We start from the raw sequence: 26150 nt of genomic DNA, 5'->3' as shown, positions 1-26150 counted from the left end.
CGGATTTGGTTTCAGTCTCTGCAGTTGTGCTCAGCCCTTCTCCCCTGTGAATAACTCCTCGTCTTCCCTCTTAAAGAATTAATCCTTCTGAAGGCTCAGGCATGTAAGAGGCTATACCCAACAGTCATTTTTAATGAATATTCCTGCTTCCGTTGCGTGGCTGTTTCATCTGCTGTCATTTTTCCGTTGCCGCGTTTTCAGAAGGCTTTTGCTGATCCAGGCGTTTATTTGCAGCTTTGCTCGCAAGTGTTGGTCACAACCCGGGCTTTGATCTTTCATCTTTGCATTCAGAAATCCCCGGAGGTCTGCTGTTGTTGTTTAGCTTTGTGAGACGTTAAAGTTTTTCATCCAATTTTTGTCTCTGTAGCAAATTTATCATCTGCCACTAAATCTCTTCCACAATTTACTGACCACCAAAAACTTAGAAACCTTTCAGCACTGAGTAATCCAGCAAATGCATATGCAGAATAAAAATGAGCAGCACAAGATTGCTCAGAAATAATTTCTATTATCTTCATAGATACCGTTCCCATTCCCAAGTACTGTACGGTGCTTTCGGACTTTAGATCCTGAGGCTTTACCAGAGGTAGTATTTGTTACTATCCAGGCTCTGTGGATAAGAAACGGAGGCAAGGTGGCTTGGTGAAGGTCATGCAGCCAGTCCGTGACCAAGCTGAGACTAAACCCCGGCTCTCCCGTGCTTTAAAAGCTAAACCAGAATTAACGCTATGTCCTCCTGCAGAAAGCCTGGTAATGGTGGCAGAGCAGCAGCATAAAAGATTTAAAGTTGTAGCTATCGATGCGTATTTAATGCCTAATTCATTTTGCGTTGTTTATTTGTTACGTGTTTATTATGCGTGTCATTTAATGGATTTTCAAGCATACTTTTCGAAGGGGGACGGTAAGCCAGAAGACCCAGAGGGACTGTGTCGCTGGCTGAGCTGCGCCGTGCTGTTAGTAACTCCTCCGGCCGGGCTGAGGGCTTGCGCCCGAGCAAGACCACACGTTCACACCTGATACACCCTGTGCCGATGCGACGGGATGGAGATACGAGCGGGCACCGAATGGCTCTGCTCTTCTCCCAGCCTGCTCAAGCTTTGAAGACACTACACCCAATTTCTTATTTCTTTTTTTTTTTTAATTTGTTCTCTCCTTACATTTATATAAAAAGACGTGGGCCTCCGGCTGTCTCTGGGTGACACCAAGATCAGGGGACACGGGGTCACCGCTCCTTTACATCCAGGGACATCGGGTCATCGCTTCCGCACCCCAAAAAAAGCCCGCCTTGTGCAAAGCCCCCCCCTCCCTGCTATAACTTCAACAGCGGCCGCTTTCTCCCTGTGACTCGTTCGGCACGGATAGAAAACGGCTTGTCAGACAATCATTGCACCGAGATTTCAGGCGCCTGGGATGAGGTACATACAGATGAGTTTGCAGGTGGAGCGAGAGTTGCGCGAGAGATCGATGCTCTTTGGTGCATGCTGTCTGCGGGTAGAGATTACTCAGCGGATGCTTCCTCTCTGTGCCTCCAAGGTGCAGAACCCCATGTCACAAGGAAGCTGAACAACCCACGAAGCTCATTAGAAACTGAAAAATAACCTCTGGAAATCGCTGGCACAAGATACGGCTGCCGATGGTTTAACCCAACTCGAGAAGATACTGCTGTCAAGAATTGGAGGGAGGGAGTGAACCCTGAGATGTTAAAATACGCGTACTGAGAATGACATCACGATTTGATTCAAAACACTGGCCCGTCCATACATCCAAGGGTTGCCCATAGGAGGGTCTCGGTGTTGGGAGATCCCAACTGCTGCTCCCCACCCCAGCCACAGAGATATTTGCAGATATCCATCCCGGAGCGAGTTAGCAGGGTTGGAAATTCAACCAGCAGGTACCTCAAACGTAAGACCAGGCTTTCAGGCTTTTTTTTTTTCCCTGTCAAGACGAGCGTTTTCAGCCCCGGGGTTTGGTAGTTCAGGTGATACAGGCAGCGCAAGTCTCAGGATGTGGACATTAAAAAAAAAAAAAAATACCTTCCCCATCTCACATTCGGGCTGCCGATAGTATGTGGCTGTTCTTTTACAATTTCCTTCCTGCGCAGGCAGCAATCACTAATTTTAGACTCGCTTACACGTAAAAATCGCATTTCTGGCTTGGAAACAGTTTGCTGCTTCTAAAGAAGAATCCTACCCCGCCTTGCCAGGTTACTACTGCTCGGTAAATTTAAGTGACGGATCTCTGGGGTTGTTAAAGGAAACAAGCGCAGCGCAGAGCAGCATCGGTTCGAAGGGATTCAGGAGTAAACGACAAAATCGATCCATTTGTGCACCAGCTGTTAGAGAAATGCAGACAGTGCCTAGCAAAAATTGAAAGATTATAATCTCCAGGTTTAGCAGTTCTACTGCAAAAAAGTGATTTCCTAATAATAAGGTGGATAACTCCAGACAGGTAATTATATATAGGTTAGCATTTACATCAGCTTTGTAGCTTTTAAGACTTACAAAAAAAATCGTCAGGCCTTGCTCTATTTTACAGATTTTTGGGTTGGTGCCACACGGTCAGGCGACCCTTTTGCCTTGTCACGTCCTTCTCCCAAGAGGCGTACCCCCTGCACGTACCCCCTGCGCTGTGCCCGGCCAGCTCAGCCCCCCCAGCACCCGACGCGGGCTGCTCAGCGAGCAGAAAGCACCCGTACGGGTACGTGGCTCAGAGGCTCTTTGTGCTACTGGTTGTGAACGGAGACTCAAAGCCAGGTGCAAATATGATGGGATGTTTGCGAGCCCCTGGTCCCTCCTGGTAGCGATGGCAGGAGCCGTGTGCTCTTCGCTCTTTTCGGTGGATGCGGGGCGGGGAAGGCACCGCCTGCAGCAGGCTGCTCCGGGCTGTCTCCAACCGGAGTTTTACGTGCAGAGCATCCGTGTGCTGCTGTAGACAGCCCCAAAACAGCCGCCGTGCGTGGGCGTGCGTGGGCGTGCAGCTCTGGCACCAGCACCCCCCCCACACACACACACCCCCCAGCCACACGCAGCGGCACCTCCGCCGGCTGCAGCTCCAGACCAGAGCCAGGCTCTGCGGGGAGAAGAGGAGCAGCAGAGCAAACATCCCAGCGAGCACTGAGCGCTCCGGCATTTAACAGAGTATCGTAAACTTCTTTTACGCTTGTATTCCTTAAAAGCATTTGGAGTATTTCCTTAAAAAGGTGTGGGCGGTCAGCGAATAGATACGCAACCCAACCTCCCGCGTTTCCAGGGAGTTGCTGGTTGCTTTAGGAGCATTTTGCAAGACCGCTTCTGAAGGCAAACTTGTAAATGATTTCCTGACCGCTCAGCAGGAAGGAGACTCCTGTCGTTCATTTTTTGGATGCCAGAAGGTCCCGATTCCCTGTCGCGTGCCGAATAAACCCCATTTCGCCGAACCGCGTTGCGCTTCACGGCAAGGCTGAGGCGGTGACAAGCTGCTGCGAGATGATAAATCCCTCATGCAAAATGAAGAATTTACCCAGTGACCAATTCAGAGAGATTTTAAATCGGGCTGGCGGATGGCGAAGGCTTGTTCTTACCTGATGTAGCTTCTATTATTGAACGGGAGGGAAAATGAGATTGGGTTATTCTGTCACACAGAAAAGATTTCATGTTCTTGGGATCCATGTCTGCTGTACGATATATAAATCCTCCCTGGTGTAGTGTCTCTTCATTAGGAGTGATCCCAAGATATTCTGCACAATCCAGTCAGGATGTCTAAGGGATCGTTTTATCCATCTTAACTGCAATCAGCTCCAGGGATGAAATGCCCCAACTATTTAACAAGAGAATGGCTTTGAATAATGATTGAAGCGTATTGCATCCTGCAAAAGTCACCTATTTCGGTTCTGACGGGAATCCAAGCTTTATGGGTTTTATGCTTGGGACAATACGAGGTAAGTTTAAAATTGTGATTCACTGGCCAAAGCGTTCCAGGCAGCCACAAGTATTTGTAGTCGATTGAGAAAATGAATTTCAGATTCAGAGTTTTGTTCCAGTTCTGCTGTTTGCAGGCTCAGAGGCTGATAGGTGCTGTGGTCATCGCTTCGGGGTTTTTAATCACAACTACGATTTATTTCAAAATAACCTCCCGATGCTTTGCGGAAAGCAGGTCTTTATATCCACCGACTCCCTGTTCATGGCTCTCAGGCAGGAGACCAGCTCATCGGGGACCAGCGTTTGCTCTTGAACATCGTTGGCCAACGTGTGTCCCCACCGGTTCTCCAGGAGGGAACCGTGTCCCCCCTGGGCTGAGCCGAACACGTGGCTTTGCCCGCTCCGGCTGTTGTTTAAGATGAGGTTGATCTTCTCCAGCAGACAGACGTGGTGTCCCCCTCCCTCCCCGTCCCACAGGTGGGGGACGGGGCTCGTGTAGTCTCTGAAGAAGATGCTCATCTCCGGTTCTGGGAGGAGCGCGGGGGGCTGTGTTTGGTAAATGTTGGCAGCGACGTACCCCAGCGGGTTCCCGTCGGACACCTGAGGTTTGTAGTCACTGATCTGCTCGGGGGTCGTGATGCTGGCAGGCACCATGGTCCCCGGGCGCTCTTCAGCCTCGGGGACCCCTCTGCTGGGCTTCCTTCTGGTGGCCACGTTCTTGTACTCCAAGTGCACCGGCACCTCCTCGATTTCCATAACTGTGGGGTCACTGGTGTGCAAGAACGGCTCGTGGAAACTGTTACTCGTGAAATCACTCTTTTCCTGGAAAAAAATTGAGAGTGTGGTAACAAACTGGCACATTTCACCAACAGGAGAGCTTTCATTAGAGCATCCCAAGGAAGAAATGGGGCAATGACGTGTTGTCTTCATCCCGTCTTCCTTCCCACCTCGCCCATCCAATCCCCCCTGTGAAAGACACCGCAGCGAGGTGGACGGGAGAAGACAGGGGAGCAGCCGTGCCTGTCTCCGTGCTTCTGCATGCACTTCAAGGGCAGCTCGAGTCAACTGTGGCCACTGAATAAAGAGTGTATTGAGGCAAGGTCTATAGACCTCAGCTAAGCCCTTGCAAGTGCCTGGGCAATAATTCCCAGTCTGTTCCTGGTCCCTTAGTGCTTAATGCTCTTCCCATCTGTGTTTCCCACAGCTCTGGAGCAAGCTTTAATCTAAGGGGACACAAGCGAAGAAAAGCTGGGAGATAATGGTGCAATTACCTGGAGTGACTTTACCACGTTGCTGTTTTCCATGTGGGGAAAGTCTTCAAACAGCCACTTTGGCAAGAGCGACACAACGGTGGTGTTAATTCTTTACCAAAAAGAAAAAAAAAAAATCCAAGAAGTTAGTCTGTTTTATTAGTCACTTATTCTTCACGCAGGATGAAGCTGTCCCCCCCCAAGGAGGGGCACACGAAGTGCATCCATCCTTCAAGGATGGCTCGGAAGCCCCGGGTTTCCCCTCTACGGGTGGGTTTGAACTCTAGCTCTTCATCTTTCAACCTCATTTCCCCCAGGTTTGATTCGTGGCGGTGCAAGCCTGGAAGCTAAATTACTCTAGGTGAATCCCTTCTGTAAAACTTTGTGTGTGACCATGTCGCTAAGCTGGGGGCAGGGGGAGAACCAAGCTGTGTGTGTGTGAGCGAGGAGGCGCGTGCGTCCTCAACTGATGAAATCCCATGCACAGCGGGAAGGAAAGACGGTTTTCCTACAGCCAAATCTGCTGCAGAAATGAAAATCGCTTGCAGGAGATTTTAATTTCTCTGAGCTACGCTGATGTCCTGGTGCGTTACTGTGTTCCTGGGAGAACGCACGGCCCCTGTGGGTGCTGAAATGCCCGTGTTTCACAATTACATAGAGAGCAGAAGAATTAGGCTGGGTTCAGGAACCAAAAGAGGCAGCTCCTCGCCACCCTTGCGCCCCAGGTCTCCTCTCCCCTATTTCTTGGTCTGTCGGGAAGACCCAAGCAGTAGCTCCGTGCCGCAGAGGTCACCCATTCCCCCAGATCCGTGCCAGGGACAGGAGCGTCTCCTGGCCATCCCTATTCCAGTTCAACAGCACGCTGGGACAGGAGGAGCGCTGGTTTGTGAGCGTGCCCAGCCAACAGCAGCCAGCCTTACAAACCAGGACTGAGAGCCTCCCCGCTGAGTTTTTCTGCTGTTGCACTCTCTGGTCTCTGCCTGTCCCTCGGGGTCCAGCGTCCCCTCCTCGGGCAAAACTGGGCCAGCAAGTCCCAGGATAAAACCTGCCTCCAGAGGCTATGTTTCTCCTTTTTCACCCCCTTGTACCCGTGTAATAATATACGGTATGTCCCTAAGTCTGGCCCTGACAGAAGAGTGATTTTTACTTTCTTTGTTGGTCTCTGCCTTATTGTGGAGCACATAGATGTCTCTTCATATTGCAATATGTTTAATGGGAGAGGTTGTCGTTAGTAAGAGCAAGTTTCTGTAGTTAATTTTAAAATATTCTGGAAGAAAGGCAGGAGTCAGAAATAAGGAAAAAATTGCCAAGAAAGCAATACCTTTTTCTGGCTGATTTTTTAAACATCAGAATTACAAAAGCAACCGATAATATGACCACGCTGATGCCCAGTCCCAGGAAAACTCCAACGTCGTCATCTGAAAAAGGATGGAGAGGAAAAACGTCAATCGGGTGGCCCGGCTCCGGCATCCATCTGCCACGACCTTCGTTGATGTCAAGGGCAGATCTTTGACAAAGCAGCCTTCAGCGTTTCATTTGCTCTTTGGCTCCTCAGTTAACGAAGCAAAACCATAACAAAAGCAAAACCAAAACTGCTCTCCCACCCGCGTTGTCCTGTGACCGGAGCACTGCGGGCCCTGTGCCCCCTTCGCCTCCCCATCGCCATGCACGGCGGGGGGTTCAGCCGGGTAATTCGAAGAAGTGTGGTCACTGTGTTTTACCATTTCCTATGCAGCCTCACCTTCCAGAAATGCTGAAGTGAATTCTTCAGCTGACGTTGGTTTTGCTTTTGGTTTAAGTACTGCAGCAGACCATAAAGTAACCTTTACCAGAAGACGCGCGAGCCAGATGCGTAACCAAAGTTAGAAAAATGGATGGGAAAACGCTTGAACGAGTCTCTGGTTCAAAACTGCAAGATTGAAACAGTCTGTCGCTGTCATGCTATATCTTAACCTTATCTTATAGCGTCCTTGTTTTCTCATCTCCTGCTTGTTGTGATGTGCATTATAAGTCTCATAAAAAGCAAAACGTAAGGCGTGCGTTACGCGGGTGCTATCCATCTGCGCGAGCGCTGCAGCTTTCCTGCCATGCGGCTCACGTTCCCATCCAGTGAAAAGCTGCTTTTCTGGCCCTGACCTCTCCGAAACGTAAGGGAGCTTTTGCTTCCCCATCACCAGGTGCTGCTCGGCCTAAAACTTCCACTTCTGGTCAAGGAGAAAGTCTGGCTTACCAAGTCTGAGCTACCATCGCCTTACCATGGGAGATCTCACTGTAGATGCTGCCCAGGAGCTGGTCCTCTGAAGGGACTGAAACAGAGAGAGGGAAAAAATGTCCGTAACTTCATTTAGAGGACAGCGGGTGACATAGAAGCTATTGCTTATTTTTATTTTGTTAATATTATTTAGAAAAACAGATAATGGCATAATGAGAAAAATAAAGCCCCCTAAAGTAATCAGTAACTCCAGCTCCAGCTGGACTCTACATCATCTCCTGCTTCTCAGAGATCCAATTAAACAAGGTGTTGATGAACACATAACACCAATTACAGACCATCTTCCACGCGCATCGCTCCCCTCAGCACCCGAAACACGAGTTTAGTCTTCCTGAGGAATCAAAGGTCATTTTTGACAAGCACCTACAGATTATTTCCCAAAGTGTCTGAACCCCATGGAACTGAATTTTCCGATAATACCTCTTTGTGTCATGGGCTGTGCGGTGAGGGGAGATCTGCAGCTAAAGAGCCTGCCATGGCAAGAAGCCTATTTTTGCTAAAATAAGCAGGAAGCTTTCTTCCCAGCCAAATCCAGCAATTCCCTTGGGATCTCTTTGCCTTAACCAATGCCCAGTGCCATTGCGGCCACAGAGAAGGGATGAGGCTCCAGGCCAAGGGCGATCCCACCGCTGGGCTGGGGCTTGGACCGAACCTGTAGCCCAGACCAGAAGCACAGCTCTACGGTCGGGACAAGCCACCCACCGCATCTCCCCGGGGTCACCTCCCTGCGTGGGGACCGGGGTGACCACCCCGGGCCAGGCGTGAGCAGCACGGCCGGCTGGAGAGTGAAGGAACCGCCCGTGTCCTGCAGTCAGACCTCAGCTGGAGTGATCTGCTGGGATCGGGGACACCCAGCAAGGAAAAGGGGCTCTGCTGGGACGCACATGGCTTGCCCTTGGGAGAACGTGACCCGCTGGAGCATCCCGGGGAGAACACATCGCAGGGAGGCTTGCTGGGGCGGCAAGCGAGCGCTACTGCAAGGACAAGGGAGGTAGCGGGTCCCTTTCACTGCGAGCAGGACGAGAGTCGTCATCTTAAACTGCAGCAGTTCAGGCATGGGGCATGAAAGAGGACAACAGCAAGGATGAGGAGCACCGGGGCAGGTTGCCTTTTCCTGGGAATCCAAGAGCAGTTTCACAAACATCTGTCAGGAATGAAAGCAATCCAGCTGACCTTCCCTCGGGATGGGGTAATCCTCCTTTCCAGCCCTGGTCCCTCTGAGTTCCCTGTGCCTTCCCTATGCCTTTCGATGGTGGTGAACGTTGCTGCTGCTGTGGTTGTGGGTCTGTGTTGTGTTTGAAGGAAGGGAAATGCCCCCAAAGCAGCTGCCCACATAAAGGGCCCTTTTGCAGAGTCATCCCTGCAAACACAGCTCACGCTGGCAGCAGGATTTTCCCAAGGCAGCACATTGCCAATACTGGGAAATTCGGGACGGGCAGACTCACAAGTGCATCTTTAGAAGCACAAGGATCCAGGCGCTTTATGAAATCCCTCATTTGCACATCTGAAAACACCTCCACACCCTTCCCTGAGGCTGACCGCTTCAGGGAAAATCCTGCTGCTCCCCGTGTTTGCCTCTCTGTCCCCGAGAGCCGGCTGTCCCGGCAGGGCAGGGACGAGAAGTCACCTCCTCTGCAGTGGGACCATCACCCGGCTCAAGCCAAACGTCTGCTCGGGGCGGCAGAGAGCTGAATGCGTGAAAGCAGAGGATCGGCATTAATAAGAATAGCAGATAGCATCCTCATCTACAATCACAGAGCTTCAGCTGGCCGAGACAATTAAGGACAGCCAGCGTAATGTCCTGAACAACACAGGCTGCTGATTTCAGCTGGTGCCTTCTGCAACAGAGTCAGTGACCCATCAGCTGAGACTGGTTCAGAGGCAAAAGAGTGAAAACCTTTCTGAATGAACAGTATTTAATGAGTGAAACAGCGGCTGTCAAAGGATGGAGCTCACCCAAGCCTGGTAGAGCAAGCCCCGTTCCATTGCTGTTTGGTACTTGTTTCGCATGGAGCAATGCAAACCCAGGGCCAAAGGCAATTTCTTCCTCCCCAAAGGGCAAAAAAATCCCAGAAAAGGTACTGTCTCTGCTTTTGAAGCATATGCATCTCCTAGCAGAGCTCCTGGCATTCGAGTATTTCGGTTCCCTACGTACTTGTTTGCAGTACAAGCCCACTCAGCTGGGGTGCGCTGCAGCCACTGCAAAGCTGCTCTCGAATATACGGGACTGGGGAAGGCAGGCGATGGAGTACGTTATTCTGCAGCCTGGGAACGCAGCAGTTTTGGGGGGGGCAGGTGTCGCTGGCACATTGAACTCGTATAAATTTAAAAAAAAAATTAATATGATTAGAGTAATGCCTTGCTGACGATGGACGGGCTCAGTCTGAATAAGGAACATGAAGGAGGGTCAGCCCGTGGGGTCAAGCTGGAGGGGGCTTTACTGGGGGTGTCCGCTGTGGGCTGTGTGGGGCCTGGGAAGCAAACCTTGTCAAAGACACGAGCCTCACCGCTGCCTCATGCCGGATCTTCCCCACAGGAACCCCAAGCTTTGTTAAAGGAGTCTATGCAACCGCTGAGGAGAAAGTCTCTGTTTTTAAGCATTTCACGCATTTCCAAGCCATTTGCCAGTGCAAAGGCTCGAGCACCCTCCTTTTGACACCCAGCTCTTCCCCTTCCACGCAGACGTGGACCCGCTGCTGAAGTTTAAGCCCCACTTGAGGGTCAGGACCCTGGAAATTCATGTCAGCAGAGCTGGAGGTGCCCAAGCCCCGACCTGCCCAGAACCAAAGGCTGTCAGTGTGTCCGTGAGGATAACAGCTAACGGCCAGGGCCGGCAGCCGGGGGGAACCGGGCAGGAGTATCGGTTCCCATTTCTTGGGAAAAAAATGAATAACCACCCTTCTCAAAGCCATGATGGGTGCCAGCCAGAAACACAGAGCCGGTTTGTCACGGGGAAAGTATCTGAGGAGCTGCAAATAACCCGTCTAACATTGCATCGCCGCATGGGAAGGTGAACTGATGACATCCCCGGGTGTTACCGCTGCCTGCAGCTACAGCCGGCTACGGCAGGGCACCGCGGGCACTAACAGGTCTCAATGGCCCTGGCCAGCCTCCCCTGCCCCCCAGCCCCTGCGCAGGGGGCTATTTAAGCTCATCCGTGGGTCCTCAGCCCCACCTGGGCTATGCTGGAGGAGCTCTGGAGGTCCAAACGCCATGACCTGGCTCCGTGACTTGACCTCAGCCCTCCCTTGTCTCCATCATGGACCTGCCCAGCCACCGCCGGCCGCTGCGCAGCAGCCGTACGCGCAGAGGTCTTGTCTGTGGCGTGGCTGGCGCTGGGCGGTGGTGCTGGGACGTGTCCCCGGTGCTCAGGGGTTGAGCTGTGCATGGCTTCTCCTGGCTCACCTGGGGGAGGACCAGCAGCAGGGTGGAACAGCTCGGGGGGCTCAGTATGCCCAGCTCCCGAGGACAACCAAAGCCAACGCACACCGCGCTGGAGACGATGACAACCCTTACTTTGTAAATTGGCCCAAGCTCTTATCTAAAAGAGTTTCCAGAGCTGCAGCCTGCCGGCTTCCCCTCCCGGTAGGAAAGGGCAGCTGGGCCACTCTCCGTAAGGTTTGTTTTCTGTGTTTGGGTTTATCTATAACATTGTACTGTCAAACGTGCAAAGCAGCAACCTCATCTTTTCTGTCACAAAAAGGGAGGATGACTCCGTTGGTGTACCTTGTGAAGTAAGTTGTGCTTCTCCCATGCATTAGATCTGTGCACAGGAGCAGAGATCAGCTACAGAAAGCTTTCATACAGATGCACCAATAAAAATCTGTATTTTCACGTGCTGCAGCCAAGCGGTTTCTGTCTAGAGCCCTGCTTCCCTCTGGTCAATGGGAGGGTTTTACATCTTGTTTCTAGAACTCAGTAATTCTACAAAACTGGTGGACTGTGGGAACATCAAGATCGAAGCGGCAAGCCGAGCTCTGCAGCTCCACTGCAGCAAGCAGCAAGTTCTCCACCCTCCTCCGGCTTACCTTGGCCAGCACTCGGTTTGCTGACTCCGTCGGGGTAGACGGCGTATACCAACACGGTGGTGTGACCTCCTGCTACCGCCCCTTCTGGAAAGAAGCAAGATTTGCCTTTAATATGTATTTGTGATCTGCCGTGAAAGCTCTAGGCTTGCGCCAGGGCTCGTTACTGAGGGGTGAAAGTAGATGGAGGTTTTGCGGGGGGGTCCCCAGCTCTGCACCTTCCCTCCCCTGGGGAAAGCCACTGCACGAGCTGTTCCCAGAACCACACGTGGAGGAGCAAAAGCCTGGCCAGGTAACTGCCTCGGAAGTACCCCCAGCCCAATTAACACCAGGATTAATGTGGGAAGCAGGAAGGGAGTGGGACGGGTCCTGAGATGTTCGTGCTGCTGGGCTCGGGCTGCGTCGGTGAGGATGCACAGGCTTGTGTCTTTGGGCGCGGGGGGGGAGGAGAGGTGCTGAAGCAACGCTCTTGGCGCATCCGGTGTTGTGCAGCCTTTCAACGCACACGTGCGTCTCCTGTGCTTGGGCAGGTCCCCACGGGTCTAGTGGGGCTTCCCTGCCTGCCATCCCACTTGTCACTTCGTTCTCTATCCCTATAGAACCCCAGACTGGTTTGGGTGGGCAGGGACCTCACAGCCCATCCAGTGCCACCCCTGCCATGGGCAGGGACACCCTCCACTAGCCCAGGTTGCCCAAAGCCCCATCCAACCTGGCCTTGAACCCTGCCAGGGATCCCTGTCCCTTCTTTCCCTGTGACCTTCCCCTGGGGCCCCAAATCCCACTGACTGCCCTATGTCTCCTGTCGCTTCACTCCCCCTTGCTCCCCAAGGGCTCTTCGTGGCCCCGCTCTCCAAAAAACAAGTGGGCAGGGGCTCGATTTCAAATGAACTCTGCCTTTATAATATATTTTGGCTTTATAATAGCCTGATGACCGGCACCAAATAGCAAAAGGACTCCTGGAATATCTTACCTTGGATGTACGTGTGCGTTTCCTGGTGTGGGACTTTCTTCCAAAAATACCGCTCCTCCTGGCTGTACTGGGAGGTGGAAACCCACTCCACGATGAACCAGAGCGGGGACCTCCCGCTGCGAGGAGGGGGCTGCCAGGCCACCGAGACCCTGCTCCGGTTCTCGGGCTTGACCTCCACGGCCAGCGGCGCTGGGAACTCTGCGGGGAGAGATGGCGAGGGGGTGTCACCCCAAACTCCGCTTCGAAGGGCGGGAGGCTCCGAAGGGGCAGCTGAGCCCAGGAGGTGAAATGCGACTTTCCTGAGAGTGTTTAAGGACTGAAGAGGGAACGAGAAATTCTAGCATATGGTGGTTATACATATAGAATTTTATATATATATAGGTCTATATCACAAAAGCACAGCTTCAGCTTTGTCACGTCTCATCCGAAATGCTTTACCTGTCATTTCTTACAAGAAAGGCGCGTGATTCTGATAAGTATGAGAGACTAGAGAATTTTTTCCACCTTATTTCTCTTCAGTTTCTTTTTAGTCATATATTTGTCCTCAATTTGAATGGGACTTTCCCCTCCCATTGCTCATTAAAAGCGACATTTTTCAAAAATAGGAAAGTGTGGTTGTGGGGAAAACCACAACCTGTGGCGCAGGGAACCTAAGGTGGCCCAGAAAGGATTTTTTTTTAATTTTTTCTTTTTTTTTCTTGTTTTCCTCCCTTTCTGTTTGCAAGCACCCAGCTCACAGCTGGCGGAGGCAGCCGGCGCTATTTTTGGGAGCAGGGAGCAGAGGAGCACCCTTGCACCGAGCCCACCGCACAGCCCAGCCCAGCCCAGCCAGCCGACGCGGGCAGGACAAACTTATTTTTAAGCTTGTTGCTGCAGCCTTCAGAGACCAAGGGCTGTGACGGGAGCCTGCGGAGCATCTCCATCCCCGGGGAACGCTGGCCTTGTCTGGAGGACGTCGTGCTCCCTCGGCAGAGCCCCGCTGGGGCTTTTCCCTTGCTTTAAAGCCGTGCGTGCTGCACGCCAGCGTTTTTCCCCTGCAATCCTAATAAAAGCCGGTCTCTGTTAAAGCGCGAGATCCTACCTTCCTGGCCGCTGGCTCCCCGGCCGAGGGCGATGCTGGCGGGGCTGGAAGCCCCCCTGGAGTTGTGAGCAGTGACGTGGAGGGCACGGGCTCCCGGGGGCACCAGGACACTGCAGGCGGTGCTGGAGGTGTTGCAGAGGAGCAACGCGCCCGCGGGGCTCTCGGCGGCCACGGCGTAGCCCAGGATCCTCCCGCGGGCATCCCGGGGCGGCAGGGGCTGCGGACGGGGAGAGAGACGGCCCCGTGGGGACGGCTGCGGGGTCTGACCCTGAGCCATCCCAGCGCAGGGCAGACGTCCCCTCGGCCGGGTGACGCACGGATAGATTTTTGCAAGGACGGAGAGATTTTTGCCCCAAGGACACGTTGAGGTCTCATCTCCCTCCCCATGGCTTTGGTGGAAGGGCTCTTTAGGAGGGGCACTGCCTTGGGCTGCCTCTCCCGGGTGCTCTTCTCAGGGAGGAGCAGAGCACGCGAAAAATTTCACAGGAGCTGCCAAAAAAGCACTTTACCTTGATCAAGACCGTCACCTCGTGGCTGCCGTTCGGGAACGCCGGGCCCAGGCGCCGCCAGACGTCGGGCGCCACGGCGGGGGCTGTGGGAGGAAGCGTGGGACGTGGCGTGAGCTTCCAAAGGGGAACCAGCCAGGGCTCCCACCCACGCGACGGGGCTCCCACCCACGCGCAGCCTTTGCAGAAAGCCTCGCTTGGCTGGCGGCTCCCCCGGCAGCGCCGAAGCCCGACGGCAGGCTGGTTGCTGCGTGGCTCTGCCGCTGCAGAGAGGAAACGGCCCAGACTGCACGCAGCAGCCGGTGCTGCTTTTTAGGACAAGCGCGTCCCCGGCTTCCTCGCCGTGACCAGGATATAGGCGAGGGCATTGCTCCTCGGGCGTCCCAGCCTGCTGCCGGCCGGGATAACTGAGCCGGCTGTGCCTAAACTCATCCCGGTGTTAGTAACCGGGATGCAAGGGGGGAAAGCTGACCTGGGACGCCCCGTCTTTGCAGCTGGTGGGACACCTCGGCCGATGCGGCTTTTCCACCTCGGGCAAGAGGTGCTCCCCGCTGCCGGGAGCAAGCAAGCCAGCTGCCAAAGGTGGATGAGCACACCCCATCCCTCTTTCCTTTTGGAAAACCACGTGCCTGCAAAGCCTCCTGGTTTCCCTCCGGCTCTCACCGCGCCGCAGCACCCTCAGGACTCTGCCAAAATCGCCATCGCCTGCGATGTGCCGCGGGGCCGGAGGACACGAGAGGAGCTGCCGGCTCGTGACAGTGCTCAGCCCTCGGCTGCGGCGTGGGGATGGCAGCGGTGCCTCCCGGGCCACGGCATCATGCCCGATGTCTGCCAACAGCGGTCTCCGGCAGCGCGGGGACGTGCAAGCTCCCGTGCCACATGCACGCCATACGCACACACGCCATGTGCACGCCAAGCACACGCGTGTTGCTGGCTAACTTGAGCTGCCCAGCAGCCAGAGCTTGGGCCAGGTCCCTGCAGAGCATCTTGAGGAGCCAACGGGCTGCTTGGGTAAAACGCGGCGAGAGCAACTGAGCTTACCTGCCTCGGGGGTGGTGTAGAGAAAGGGGGTGCTCCAGGTGCTCCAGGGGCTGTCGGCAGGGCTGAGCCGGCACCTGACCTGAAACACGTACCGGGTGTTACTCTGCAGGTTGTGCTGGGAGCGGGGCCCGCGCTGTGCCGCACCATCCCACGCCTCTACCTGCAAAGGAAGCAGGGTGCTAGGGGGGAGGAGGACCCAGCTGGCCACCCCCCCCCCCCCCGGGCTGTGACCGGACCCCCACACAGAGCGGGAGCGAGCGGCGGTCGCTGCCATCCTCATCTGCACGGATGGGGCCGGGGCCGGTCCTGTGAGGGGGTGCAACGAGAGCCCCCAGCCCGCTGCCGCACGGGGCTTCTGGCACCACGGCAATTTTGGGGGCTCCGGATGCAGCCTGAGCCCCTGCCAGCGCCTGGGGAGGTTCCCAAAAGGAGCTGCCCCAGGGATGGTTGTGTCTGCGAGCGTGCGGGGGCGACCGAAGAAGCGTGCGTGTGCTGAGCATCCCTAGGGGCTGCTTTGCCTTGGCCTTGCAGAGCTAGATAACATCTGGAAATATTTTGAATTTTGCCCTTTTGCTTAAAAAGCAGAGATAACTCTGCCCGAAAGTCTGTCTGCTCCTCTTGGGGGGCAGCAGCTGTCCTGCCCCACCAAAGCGGGGGGCTGCCCACAGCTGGGGGTGGGTGACCCCCGCGGCGCTGAAGCAGAGGGGTGGGTTTTGAACGCCCCCAAGTGCTCCCATTGCCCCTGGGTGCTCAGGGGTCTCCAGCAGGACCAGGACCGGCCCGTCTCCTAACGGGGGGCAGCTCGTGCAGGGCCCCCACCCCCGCGGGTCTGCGTGGGGTGGGTGGGGATTTGGGGGGTCCCAGGCCGTCTCACATGCCATGCCAGGGCACCCGTAGCTTTGTGCCGCTCCTCGCAGTGCACGTTCTCCAGCAGCGTCTGCCTCTTCCAGTGGATGGTGGTGGTGGGAGGCGACGTCTCCATCGTCTCGGCGCCGGTGACCAGGGGCAGAGTGGGCACCACTGCGGGGAGAGCCGGGAAAGCGTGCGTCGGGGGGCTGACACCCGCCGGGGGGGGGGGGGGGGCTGCCCTCGCGCATGTGAGCCGCACCGCTCGTGCACGTCCCTAGAGCGGCATCGCGGGGCGGCGCACGCGGCATTGCACGGCCCCAGCACGCGGCGCAGCTCGTGGATGGACGGGATGGACGGACGGATGTACCGAGGTCCTGCAGGTTGAGGCGTCGCGGGGCTGAGCGAGCAGCGCCCAGCACGTTGCTGGCCTGCACCCACGCAGAGTAGTGGCTCCTGCTGCGCAGCATGCTCAGCGGCACCGGGGAGCCTTCGGGGAAGACCTCCTCCTCCTCCTCGGCATCCTCAGCATCCTCCGCCGTCCCCACGCTGGGAAGCAGAAGGCAGCCCCGGTCAGAGCCCGTCCCAGCTCCATCACGCACCCGCTGGAAAGGCGGCCCCGGCTCTCGAGGGGTCACGGCTCGCGACTGGGGCACAGTCAGCTCCAAAACTGGAGTTTGTCACTGCTAGAGCGAACTAGAAGGTAATTGCCTTCAGTTCTTGGCATTTCTGTAGGGCATTTGCATTTTTGCTGCGGGAAGGGAACTTGCTCAGTTCTTTCTGGCTGCACGGTTCAAAGTTTGAACCCAAGCACACTTGGGCGGGCGGTTAATCACTGCTCTTCACAAAGCCTACATATGACAGAACTTAACACGTTTACTTTAATAATTGACTCAGATTAACTTTGAGCCTGCCAGTCTTGTGTCACGGGGGCTTCCGTGCCAGACGTGGCAGAAAGCATCCCGGGCCAGGTAGGAAGGGTTGCAGCACGCTACACAGCAGCCAGCCCACCAGCTTCAGGTTCAAGCTTTTGTACCCCGCCGGAGTTTCAGTTTCGGGGTTTGGGCAGCGTTAGGTGCACACCGCCGGCTGCACACCCTTTAGCTTAGAGAGAGTCAATGCATCTGCAAAAAAATGCATGGCTGTAACGCGTCGCAACGCGATGCAATGTTTGCTGGGCCACTAATAGCACCGAGCACGTAAAGTCCATCCTGCAGAATTAAACCCTCGCTTTAATGTGCAGTTTACAAGCAGGAAACCGGGAAGACGCGAGCTTTAGAAAGTGTAACTAGGGCACGGCGCCCGCTGCCACCACCGGTCTCGCCTGGCTCTGCGGCCGCCGCACCCCGACTGCACCCCCTGCGCTGGCTCTGCCGATTACCGCGCTCCCTCCTGGCCCCATCCGGCTCGGTGCGTCGCCCGCCCCGCAGCCCCCCCCCCTTCCCCGCCGTCCCGCAGGGCCTTACCTGCGCAGGTGGAGGGCATAGCGGGTGCGCAGGTGGGTCGTGCGCCCCGTGTCCCACGTGCACGCCAGGTGCCCCGAGCGTTCGCGGATGGTGCAGGTCAGGTTGCTGGGGGGGTCCGGAGGGTCTGCGGAGGCAAGGTCGGGCAGAGCGCGTGGCACCCCCGCTGCAGCGCAAAGCCCAGGCTGCTGCAACCCCCCCTGCCCCGACCTCCTCGGTGCCGGCGGCTTAACAAAAACCACCAACCCCCCCCCCCCATAGCCGTGGGGGTACTCACAGCCCGCCCAGACGTCGGTGCCGCACACCGGCTGGTGCTTTTCGCTGTTGGGGCAGCGGGCAAAGCAGGCGACGGTCCCGTAGGGCATCCGGAAATCGTGCAGCCGGAGCTGGACCGCGCTGCGGTTGAGGGGGCGCAGGGGACCCTCAGTGTGGCTGTAGTTGAGGAGGATGAGGAACTCGGCCCAGGGGCAGCCCAGGGTGGAGAGGCAGTTGATGGAGACGTCGGTGCCCATCTGCACCACCGGAGCGGGCTCGATCCAGACGTGCCCCGAGCACGAGATGTTTGTGACACCTGCGCCAACACCCACCGGGTCAGGGTGGCTCTGGGTGGGTGTCCCACGGAAGGAGAGGATGTCCACAGGCTGCACCGCTCCGCACGGGCGGCTGCTTTGCTGGGATGCAGGCAGCGGCATGGCAGGACCCCGTGGCGGGGTGTCCCCCCCCCCGGCCCCCTCGCTCCCCCCCCCCCAGGACAGGGATAAACTCCCTGCCCCCAGCAGCGACCCGGCACCCGGTGACTCATCCCCTCGGATTGGAAACAGCTAGTTTCACCGATTTTAGCTTTTGCTCTAATGCTTAAATGACTGCAGGGAAATAACACGTAGTCTCGAGAGCTCTGATCCCCCGAGATTAGGACGCAGCCCCCGCGCAGAGGCGCACGCTGCCCTTCGCTATCAGATGAGGGCTCTGCACCAGCCCCAGCAAACCCGGCTCGCAGCCGGTATCGGGCTCGATCTGGCCTTCCTGGAAAGGGCGCAGCTGCGCTCCGGCTTCTCACGTGCCGGGGCAGGATCACGCTGCTTGTCACAGCCGCTGAGAAGCCAGCCTGCTTCAACGCGGCCGCGTGCAGCCCCGGCCCGAGGGTGCAAGCAGGGAGGAGAGGGTGCCGTAGGGCGTAGGGGCCCCCCACAACGCTAACCAAGTGCTCCCCCCAAAATCCATAGCTGTAGCGTTATAACGCTCTGATTCCCCAGCCGGACCGAGGTGTTTGCCTCAGCGGTGCGTCAGGGCGATGCCGCGGTGGCCGTGCCGTGCCGAGCCGTGCCGCGCTGCCGCTTACCTCTGCACAGGCAGCAGAGCAAGACGTGGAGCGCCAAAGCCTCGCCGGATCCCGCCATGGCCTGGGCTGCGCCCGCTGTCCGCGCGTGGCATAGTCTGGAGGAAGGAAAGGCGTCAGTCGTCCCCGTGAGCGGCACCGCCAGCTGCGCCGCTGCCGGACACCGCCGGGTCGGTCCTTGCCCTTGCCGTGGGATGCTCGGGGGACTGCGGCGGAGGTGGCAACGGGGATTCGGGGTCAGGCGAGGTTGTGCTCGCAGCAGGAGCACAATGAGGCACGCAGGGCTCAGCATTTCGGGTAACAGGCACCCCGCTGGCACCCCCGAGGCCACCTTCCCCGAGCTCCCACCGCCGGTGACATTTCTCTCAGTTTACGTATCTGTGAAATTTCTCCAGTCCTTATTAGCATAAGCATCCACGCAGGTTTGTGTAACGCCGGGCAGGGAGGGTGCAGGGAAGCGCAGGCAGGACAGCCTCAGCTCCCCTGGGCAGGTGACGGAGCAAACCCTCCTGGAAACCAGCTCCCAGCACGCGCAAGAGGCCCAGGAGGTGATGGGAGCAGGCAGCGTGGATTTACGCAAGGGAAACGATGCCTGAGCAGCCCCGGAGCCTTCCTCGAAGAAGACTGGCACGGTGGGCGAGGGGGATGCAGGGGATGCTGCTTGTTTTCGTCCTGCCCCTCTGCTCAGCCCTGGTGAGACGTGTCTGGAGGGCATGGTCCAGGGCTAGGCTCCCCAGGGCAGGAGAGACATGGATGGACTGGAATGAGCCCAGCAAAGGCTGCAAAAAAAAAAAGTCTGGAGCACCTGAGACGTGAGGAAGGGCTGGGAGAGCTGGGGCTGTTCAGCCTGGGGAGGGCTCGGGGGGCTCTGATGTCTGATGGGGGGCAGAGATGAGGGACCAGGCTCCTCTCAGTGCTGCGCAGGGGGCAATGGGCTCACATTGACAGTCAGGAAATTCCAGTTAAAGATAAGAAAAAGCACTTTAAGGGTGACCCTGCGTGGGGCCAGCTGCCCTGAGGGCTTGCCCTGCAGTCTCCATCCCTGGGGATGCTCAGACCCGGCCAGACGTGGCTTCGCGGGACAGAAATTTCCCGTTTCCATAACTGTGGCGGGTCCTGCCCAAACCGAGCAACGGCTCTTCCTGGCAGCGCTCCCCCACAAGACATTCCCAAAATCCCAGGCGAGGGCTTCCCCCTCTCTCCGAGGAGCCACACTTGCATCCCAATCTTGCCTGAATTTCTCCCTGCTCACTTTACCTTCCCCCCCGCAGCTTCTTTGGAGTCACCCCCCAGGCCAACCCCCCCCCCAGCAGGAAAGCTGCAGCAGCCGGGGCACAGACCGGCGGGGTGCAAGGAAATGCAGCTCGGGGGGGGGGGGGAATACCTCTCTTTTCCACGAGAAGCACCCACCTGGGAGCAGGCTGCACGGCCCCCCCGAAGGCTGGGGCGATGCCGCGGCGGGCGCAGGGCTGGGTGCCGGGCACACCGTTACCGTAGCCTCACGCCTCGCTCACGTGCACGGCGCCGAAAACGGAGCAAAGCCCCACACCTCCAGAGTTTTCTTTTCAAGCCAGCGATAATTAAAATAACCCTGTACAAAAGCTGACGTTAGAAATGGCGAGTTTGGGATCTGCCGAACCAGAGGCTGCTGCAAAAGCTTCAAAACGACGTTGCTCAACCCAAACCAGGCTCCCGGCTCCAGCTAACGCTGTCGCGCATCTCCTGCCGTGTGAGCTGGCCTCGTTTGGTTTAAGGGCTGTTCAAGTATTCATAATTTCAAGCGCCTTCCTACTACGTGACCCGCTCAGAGAACTCGAAGGCCTCCCAATTGCCCGCAAACCTTCTGCAAGTTAGAAGAAATTAAAAAAAAAAAAAACCCAAAAAACAACAAACCACCAACCAAAAACTCGTGGTCTATGAAAAAAGCTGAAAATACAATAAATCTACCTGGCTGCCAGCTCTGAGACAAGATCGCAGGCTCTGCCTCCCCCAGGGATCACTCACATTCGCGTTTTTATTCCAGTTTACAGGCATTTGCAAACTCCAAAGCCAGAAGGAACGAGACCGTTCCCCTTGTCGAGAGATACCGATCTTTGATCTCATCTCTATTAAAAAGTCTCCTCGTACATTAGTGCTAAAGAAATGCAAAGCAAACGAAGAAGAAGAAGGAAAAAGCCGTCCCGGTTGTACGAGCCCAAACCGTGCGAAATCTTTGCAACGCGTGTCAGGTACATAAGCAGCGGCCAAGAAACACGCGCTGGGATTTTTTCTTTTTTCTTTTTTTTTTTTTTTTTTTTCCTTTAAATCGGGGTGGTCGCGGGCTGGAAGCTGGGCAGAGCCGGGGAGGGGGGGGGTCCTTACCTTGCCAGTCCTCAGGACATGTGCTGCCGGGCCCCTCTGCCCGCTGCTGCGGCCGGGGCTGCCGAGCGAGGTGAGAAGCATCAGCAACTGTCAGCAAGCCTGACCTAGATAGCTGCGCCTAGAAAAACTGAGAGTTTCCAGTCTGAGTCAGTCCATGGGAAAACCCAGCATCCCTTAAAGGAACAGCCCCGGGGGACGGACGGACGGACGGTTGTTTTGATTTTTTGGGGCTTTTTTTGTTTTTTAGCTGGTAAGTTGTTACAGAATTTGGAGTCACCCTGGCGAATTCAAGTCCATCCCAAATGGATTTTTGTGACCGCGGCGCGGCGGGTGAGGAGACAGGAACGCAGCGGAGGGGCCCTGGGGAGCCGGGCTGGGCTTCCTCAGCAAAAGAACCTTTTTCTCCTGACGCCAGGAGCCTACAGCGAAAAACCCCTCGAGGACCAAGAGCTTGTTCTCACCAGCACCCAGTGTCACCCCCTCCGCTCGTCCAGGTCCCCAGCTCGCCCGGGGATGCTACAGGCTGCGGACCCCCGCGCCGGGGGGCAGAAGGGCTTGAGGTTTTGGGGGGGCTGCCCCGGTGCTCCCCATCCCACCAGCTCCCACCGCTGCTCCCAACCACCCCCCCCCCCCCCCGTGGCTTCCTTTTTCATGTCAGTTGAAGAGTTAACCTCAATAACAGTGTTAACCTCATTAGACGCTGCAACCACAGGAAATACCACACCGCTACCCCAGCAAACGTTAGGAAACATCATTTCCAAACCCCCCGGGGCAAGGCAGCCCCTTCCTCTGCTGGGGAGGGGGGGTTCGACTGGTCCATAGCGGGGTTTGTGAAAGTGAAGGGTGGGTGAAAGCAAGAGCATCAGCCTGCCGGCACCGCAGGGGCGAAGCCTCGCTGCGGGCTGAAACTATAACATGTACCTATGGTAACCTACATAATGTGTCTGGGCGCACGGTTATACGCGCGCCGAGCAAGATCGGGAGGGTTTCGGTGGGAATTTTAGTTTCAGCGCATTACGGGTGTCTTTAAGGCATTGTGTAATTAAAGTATTTGTATTTATCTATCGAAAACCATTTGCCGGGCAGGGGGTGTCTTGCTTTGCGAGTTGGCTTTGCTGCGGTTTGGGGGTCCTGGTGTGGAGGGGAGCAAGCCCCAAGGAGGGTCCCAGGGGGGATCTCAGCCCCCTCCGCAGGGCTGTCGGGGCTGGGGGGGGGTCATCTGCCTGTGGTGACACAGCTGGGGCTGAGCAAGAAACGCTGGCTGGGACCTGCTGCGGGGTTGCACATCTGGGGCTGGGGCAGCACATCTGGGGGCTGGGGCTGCACATCTGGGGGTCAGGGCAGCACATCTGGGGGCCAGGGCTGCATATCTGGGGGTTGGGGCAGCACATCTGGGGCTGGGGCTGCACATCTGGGGGCTGGGGCTGCACATCTGGGGGTCGGGGCAGCACATCTGGGGGTCGGGGCTGCATATCTGGGGGTCGGGGCAGCACATCTGGGGCTGGGGCTGCACATCTGGGGGCTGGGGCTGCACATCTGGGGGTCAGGGCAGCACATCTGGGGGCTGGGGCAGCACATCTGGGGGTCGGGGCTGCACATCTGGGGGTCGGGGCTGCATATCTGGGGGTCGGGGCTGCACATCTGGGGGCTGAGGCTGCACATCTGGGGGCCAGGGCAGCACCGTGGGCCTTCACATTTGGGTTGGGGCCAGCATTGCAAGCATGCACATCTGGAGCCAGGCCCTGGCTCCTGGATCCGGGGTGGCACTGTGTGTGCGTGCACATCTGGAGCTGGGACAGCACCAAGGGCAAGCACATCTGGGCCCAGGCAGCACATCTGGAGCCAGGGCAGCAGTGTGGGGGTGCACATCTGGAGCCGGCACTGTGCCTCCGGGTGCGGTGCAGCGTGCCTCCAGCCACGGTGCGTTGTGGCCGCTGCCCAGCACCCAGCCAGCCTCAGCCCCTTCCCAGGACGGGTGTCACGGCCCCTCTGAGCTGCAGGTTTCCCTGTTTCCCAGACCATCGGTTTTTCCCGGTGCCGGTTAAACTCGTGTCTTCTTATCTCTTCCTGAGCAGCCACAGCGAGCTGCGGCTCTGTGCCCCGATACAGCCAGCCCTCGGGCAGGAGGGGAGCAGAGTAAACGCTCGTGCCTGGCTCTTTCCCACCCTGTGCTCATAAAACCCAGTTGCTTCACCCTTCCTCCGGAGCAGGTTACGCTGCCTGGGTTTCCAAACCCCGTCCTCCCTTCGGGGCTCTGTCTGCTTTGCTTAGATCTTCCTTACAGCCCGGTGCTCAAAGGTGGTTTTGCTGCTGCAGGAGTCCTTCCAGAGACTGGCAGGCACGGCATGGCACGGCACAGCACGGCATGGCACAGCATCGCACGGCACGGCACGGCACAGCAGGCTTCTCCCAGTGCTCCCCAGCGTGCTGCCTTCAGCCCAGCCTCAGTGCCCGTTTCTCTCGGGAGCCAGGGTGCTCCCCGGCGTATTTCCAGCCAAACGCCTGCTTGGCCGATGGTCCCCGTGGCACGCGCGCTGTGTCCCACCCGGGGCTGGGGTCGGTTACCCCCTTCCCCGCCAGCGCTTTCTCCCGACCCCCAACCTGCCTCGGTTGCATTGAGCACTCGTACCCCTTCTCCCCCCACCCCCAGCAGCACCCGTGTTTCGGGGGACACCCGCTAGCCCCGAATTCAAGCCGCCAAGAGCACGCACGTGGGCCACGTCGCTCCCGCCTCTGTTCTAGCGTGACTTTCCCGAGCCGCGCGGCCGCCCCCGCGCAGGCGATTGCATCTCGCAGACACTTCCTCGCTGGCTGCCGAGAACTGCCCTGCCCCAGCCCCCGCGCCAGCCCCCCGCCCGCCACCGGCACCGGGTGCTGCAGGATCCTGCCACCTCCTCCGTGCCCCACCGACCATCCCTCTGCCCTCCGCCCTGGGGGTACCGGGTTCGGAAGCCCCTTTACCCACTCCCCCTCTCCCCAGGATGTAGATGCCGCCCCAGAGTCATCGTGAATTTGGCACCGGGCAGAAACCTCTGGCTGAGCTGGTCGTCAAATGAGATTAAGATTAAATCGGATTAATTTAACATTTGTTATCTTTGGTGGGCTCGCTGCTGGCTGGCCATGCTAAAATTACTGCGGTGAGTCAGAGGCTTAGTTTAGCAGGAAGGAAAGGTCGGGCCAGAACGGGCTTTGCTGCCAAAAGCGAAGCGCTTGTGTCGTACCCAGAGCTGTGCTTGGCACGGGGGACACGGGGGACACGGGGAACACAGGGGACATGGGGGACATGAGGGTCATGGGGGACACAAGGGACACGGGGGACACGAGGGACACGGGGACATGGGGGAGACAAGGGACATGGGGACATGAGGGACACGAGGGACACGGGGGACACGAGGGACACAGGGACATGGGGGAGACAAGGGACATGGGGACATGGGGGACACGGGGGACACGGGGACATGGGGGAGACAAGGGACATGGGGACACGGGGGACACGAGGGACACGGGGACATGGGGGACACGAGGGACACGAGGGACACGGGGACACGGCCATCCCAGGCACACGGGCGTGCGGCAGGCACTGGGCACGTCCCCTTCTCGCCATGCCCGTATCACCACAGCTGCACCTTCTGCTGCCGACCAAACCCGTTCACCCAGAGGGTCCAAATATTTGACCTTAAAACCATCGCGGTGGCATTTGCGCCACAGCCGCTGCTGGGGGGGGGGGGGGGGCCCGGCCAAGGGGCTGCACCCACGGGGGCTTCCCCACACCCCCCCGTGGGGTTGGGGTCGCTGGTGCTGCCGGGGGGCACGGACGTGCTGGTGGGAGGGCAGAGCTGGGAATTGGGGCCGTTTGCGTCAATCCCACTGGCACCAGCGTCCGGGCAGGATCAGGTTCCTCTCCGCTGCTGCAGGAGTCAATATTTCCAGGTCCAAGCCCGCGCTGAGGCTTGATAAGGATGGACAGGACTTAGCGCAGGAACAAGGAAGGTGATGACAATAACAGAGCTTTTCTGATGGTGGTTTTTGGCCAGGCTAAAAGGACATCCAAGGTAGGGAAAGGTGCTCTCAGGCTTTAAAGTCGGTCTGTCCTTCCCGCAGCCGGGTGCGAGCTGTGCCAGGGAACGGCCCCCGCTCCTCCGTGTCCCTTCGCTGGAGCAGGGCGGCGGCGGGGACACAAATAGGGACTGGAAAAAGGAAAGAGGCAAAGAGTTTGCTTTCCCCCCGCGAGGGGAGGGGGTGATGGCGAGCGGGAGCTCCCCACAACCCCCTTTTCGTGCTGGATGCCGCAGGGGTTGGCCGTGCCCAGGCACCTCTGGACGCGCGCGGGGAGATAATCGGGGGTAAAGCTCCGAAAAAGGGGTCGTTTCCACTGCAAACACCACCGCGGCCAAGGGCAACAACCATGGCGCAGCCCCAGCCCCGCGGTGGTTGGCGTTGCCGGAGGGAAGCCACGGCGCAGGGTGGGAACCGGCCGCCCGGCTGCGAGCGGGACGCGTGGGCGGTGGAAAGCAGATACGGCAGCAGCGCCCGCTCTAGGTGCACATGTTAGTTCTTGTCTTCCAGCGAAATCCTAAACAATGCTGGTTTTTTTTTTTCTGATGTAACCTATAGGGTGGTGGTTTGTTTTTTTTTTTTTTAATTCAAGCTGCCTTTTTTTGGGGTTTTTCCACTTGGCAAAACGTGGCCCAGAGGGGGAGATTTAATCTCCGACAGGCCTGGTGCCAAAATCCTGCGTGCGGGGTCACCCAAGGGCAACCTGCTCCAGGGTGCTGGGCCCCGGCGCCCGGCCGTGCCAGTGACAGCGGTGTCAGCGTGGGTCTGCACCCCCCCAGCCTGTGCCCCCCGCCCCTGCTTCTGCTGTGGGGAGGGAGGGAACCCCGCGTGCCCCCACCCGGAAAAGGGCACGTGCTGCAGCGTGTCTGGGGTATGTGTCCCCTTGTCCCTGCCATGGCCCAGCACCCTCCCTGTGCAATGCCCCCCCCCGTGCACTGCCCCCCCCCAGACGCCTGTGCGATGCCCCTCGTGTTGTGCCCCCCCCCCGAGCCAGACCCTTGTCCTGTGCCTTGCCCCCCGTGCCAAACCCTGTGCAACAAATCTCCT

The 26150-nt window shown here is 57.5% G+C and overlaps 1 protein-coding gene across 3 annotated transcripts; it reads right to left on the bottom strand.

Annotated features, from left to right (window-relative positions):
* Positions 1–1195: 1195 nt before the first annotated feature.
* Positions 1196–21250, bottom strand: IL23R (interleukin 23 receptor). 3 transcript variants are annotated; one of them, XM_054833631.1, is made up of 15 exons: positions 21048–21250; positions 18690–18784; positions 17628–17921; positions 17354–17477; positions 16258–16436; positions 15916–16061; positions 15042–15201; positions 14004–14086; positions 13495–13711; positions 12414–12611; positions 11447–11530; positions 7402–7452; positions 6468–6564; positions 5168–5258; positions 1196–4718 (listed from the first exon to the last, which is right to left on the bottom strand). In XM_054833631.1, exons 2-15 carry the CDS (start codon positions 18745–18747, stop codon positions 4098–4100), a joined length of 2403 nt encoding a protein of 800 aa, XP_054689606.1. In that variant the 5' UTR covers positions 18748–18784; positions 21048–21250; the 3' UTR covers positions 1196–4097. The 3 variants fall into 3 exon arrangements, with proteins under 3 accessions (XP_054689606.1, XP_054689607.1, XP_054689608.1); XM_054833632.1 differs by having other exon boundaries at positions 11447–11527; XM_054833633.1 differs by having other exon boundaries at positions 15042–15120.
* Between the last annotated feature and the right edge of the window lie 4900 nt (positions 21251–26150).

This window comes from Grus americana, chromosome 8 (assembly GCF_028858705.1).
Source record: "Grus americana isolate bGruAme1 chromosome 8, bGruAme1.mat, whole genome shotgun sequence".
Classification (NCBI taxonomy): domain Eukaryota; kingdom Metazoa; phylum Chordata; class Aves; order Gruiformes; family Gruidae; genus Grus; species Grus americana.
Note: the sequence above shows the minus strand (reverse complement) of the source record. Positions and strands in the feature narration are given on the sequence as shown.

Excerpts from the sequence above, each read along its gene's own strand:
- IL23R (XM_054833631.1), bottom strand. The coding sequence starts at position 18,747 with ATGGCGGGATCCGGCGAGGCTTTGGCGCTCCACGTCTTGCTCTGCTGC. Across the intron at positions 12,612-13,494 it reads GGGAGCCAGCGGCCAGGAAG|AGTTCCCAGCGCCGCTGGCC; the intron begins GTAGGATCTCGC and ends CTCTCCCCGCAG. Across the intron at positions 7,453-11,446 it reads CAAACCGAGTGCTGGCCAAG|TCCCTTCAGAGGACCAGCTC; the intron begins GTAAGCCGGAGG and ends TCTCTGTTTCAG.